This window comes from Populus euphratica, unplaced genomic scaffold (assembly GCF_000495115.2).
Source record: "Populus euphratica unplaced genomic scaffold, PopEup_1.0 scaffold1666.1, whole genome shotgun sequence".
Classification (NCBI taxonomy): domain Eukaryota; kingdom Viridiplantae; phylum Streptophyta; class Magnoliopsida; order Malpighiales; family Salicaceae; genus Populus; species Populus euphratica.
Window position 1 is genome coordinate 29,797 of NW_011501534.1, and position 847 is coordinate 30,643.

Sequence of the window (847 nt, forward strand, 5' to 3'; positions counted from 1 at the left end):
AGAGCGTCTTCGCTGGCAGAGGAAGTCACAACAATGCCTAAATAAGACACTGCATTGCCATTGATTTTCTTGGCAAGCCCAGGTAAAGGGCGTCTCAAGCTCAACTGCATGGACTGCTGTGCCATGGCCAGTAGCACAAGCACCATCACAGCCAATTCAACTGCCAACATTTTACTTGGCAATCCAGCCAAGGCCATTAATTCCTGTGGAGAGAGCGAAAGCCAAGTACGAAGTGCTCAAATGAGGAGAGGGACAATTTAGAGTTGATGAATGTTGTTGCTTTGTGTGTCGTGGAGCGTTTTCATGGGGTTTTATAGAAACTGAGATTCCAATATACCCTCCCATTAATGCGAAATTGCAATGCACACCTTAATTATTATTAATAATTTTATTTAAAACATGTGAGGAAAATATTTATGTTTATTTTTTTATTATTTTAATTAATGTTCTGTTTTTAATATTATTTTGAATATTATGTTTATTTTTTATTAAATTATTTCACTTTGATATTGATTGTGAATTTGATGAGTTAACTTTGTTGAGTAATTTTTTTTTTCTTATTGAATTTTTTTTTTAATTTTATCTTTTACTATTGAGTTAAGTGATAATTAAGTTTTATAATTTGTTTTATTTACTTTCTATTAGATTATTCTAATTTCATAACTTGAGAATAATATTTAACGGGTTAACCCGAGAATAATATTTAACATGTTAACCCAAGTTGACTCCTGTTATTTCTTGTGTTTTTTAAATTTAATTATTTTTTAATTTTATCATTTAATATTGAGTCAATTGAGAATTGAGTTTCGTAATCTGTTTTGATTTGTTTTCTATAGAGATATATTAG

The 847-nt window shown here is 30.0% G+C and overlaps 1 protein-coding gene across 1 annotated transcript in view; it reads right to left on the bottom strand.

The window, feature by feature from the left end:
• Positions 1-274, bottom strand: part of LOC105118031 (bark storage protein B-like) — a 1,876-nt gene extending 1,602 nt beyond the window's left edge. The window contains exon 1 of the mRNA XM_011015870.1: positions 6-274. Coding sequence (XP_011014172.1) covers positions 6-197 — 192 coding nt within the window. The 5' untranslated portion in view covers positions 198-274. The remainder of the gene's footprint in view (positions 1-5) is intronic.
• Positions 275-847: the final 573 nt, after the last annotated feature.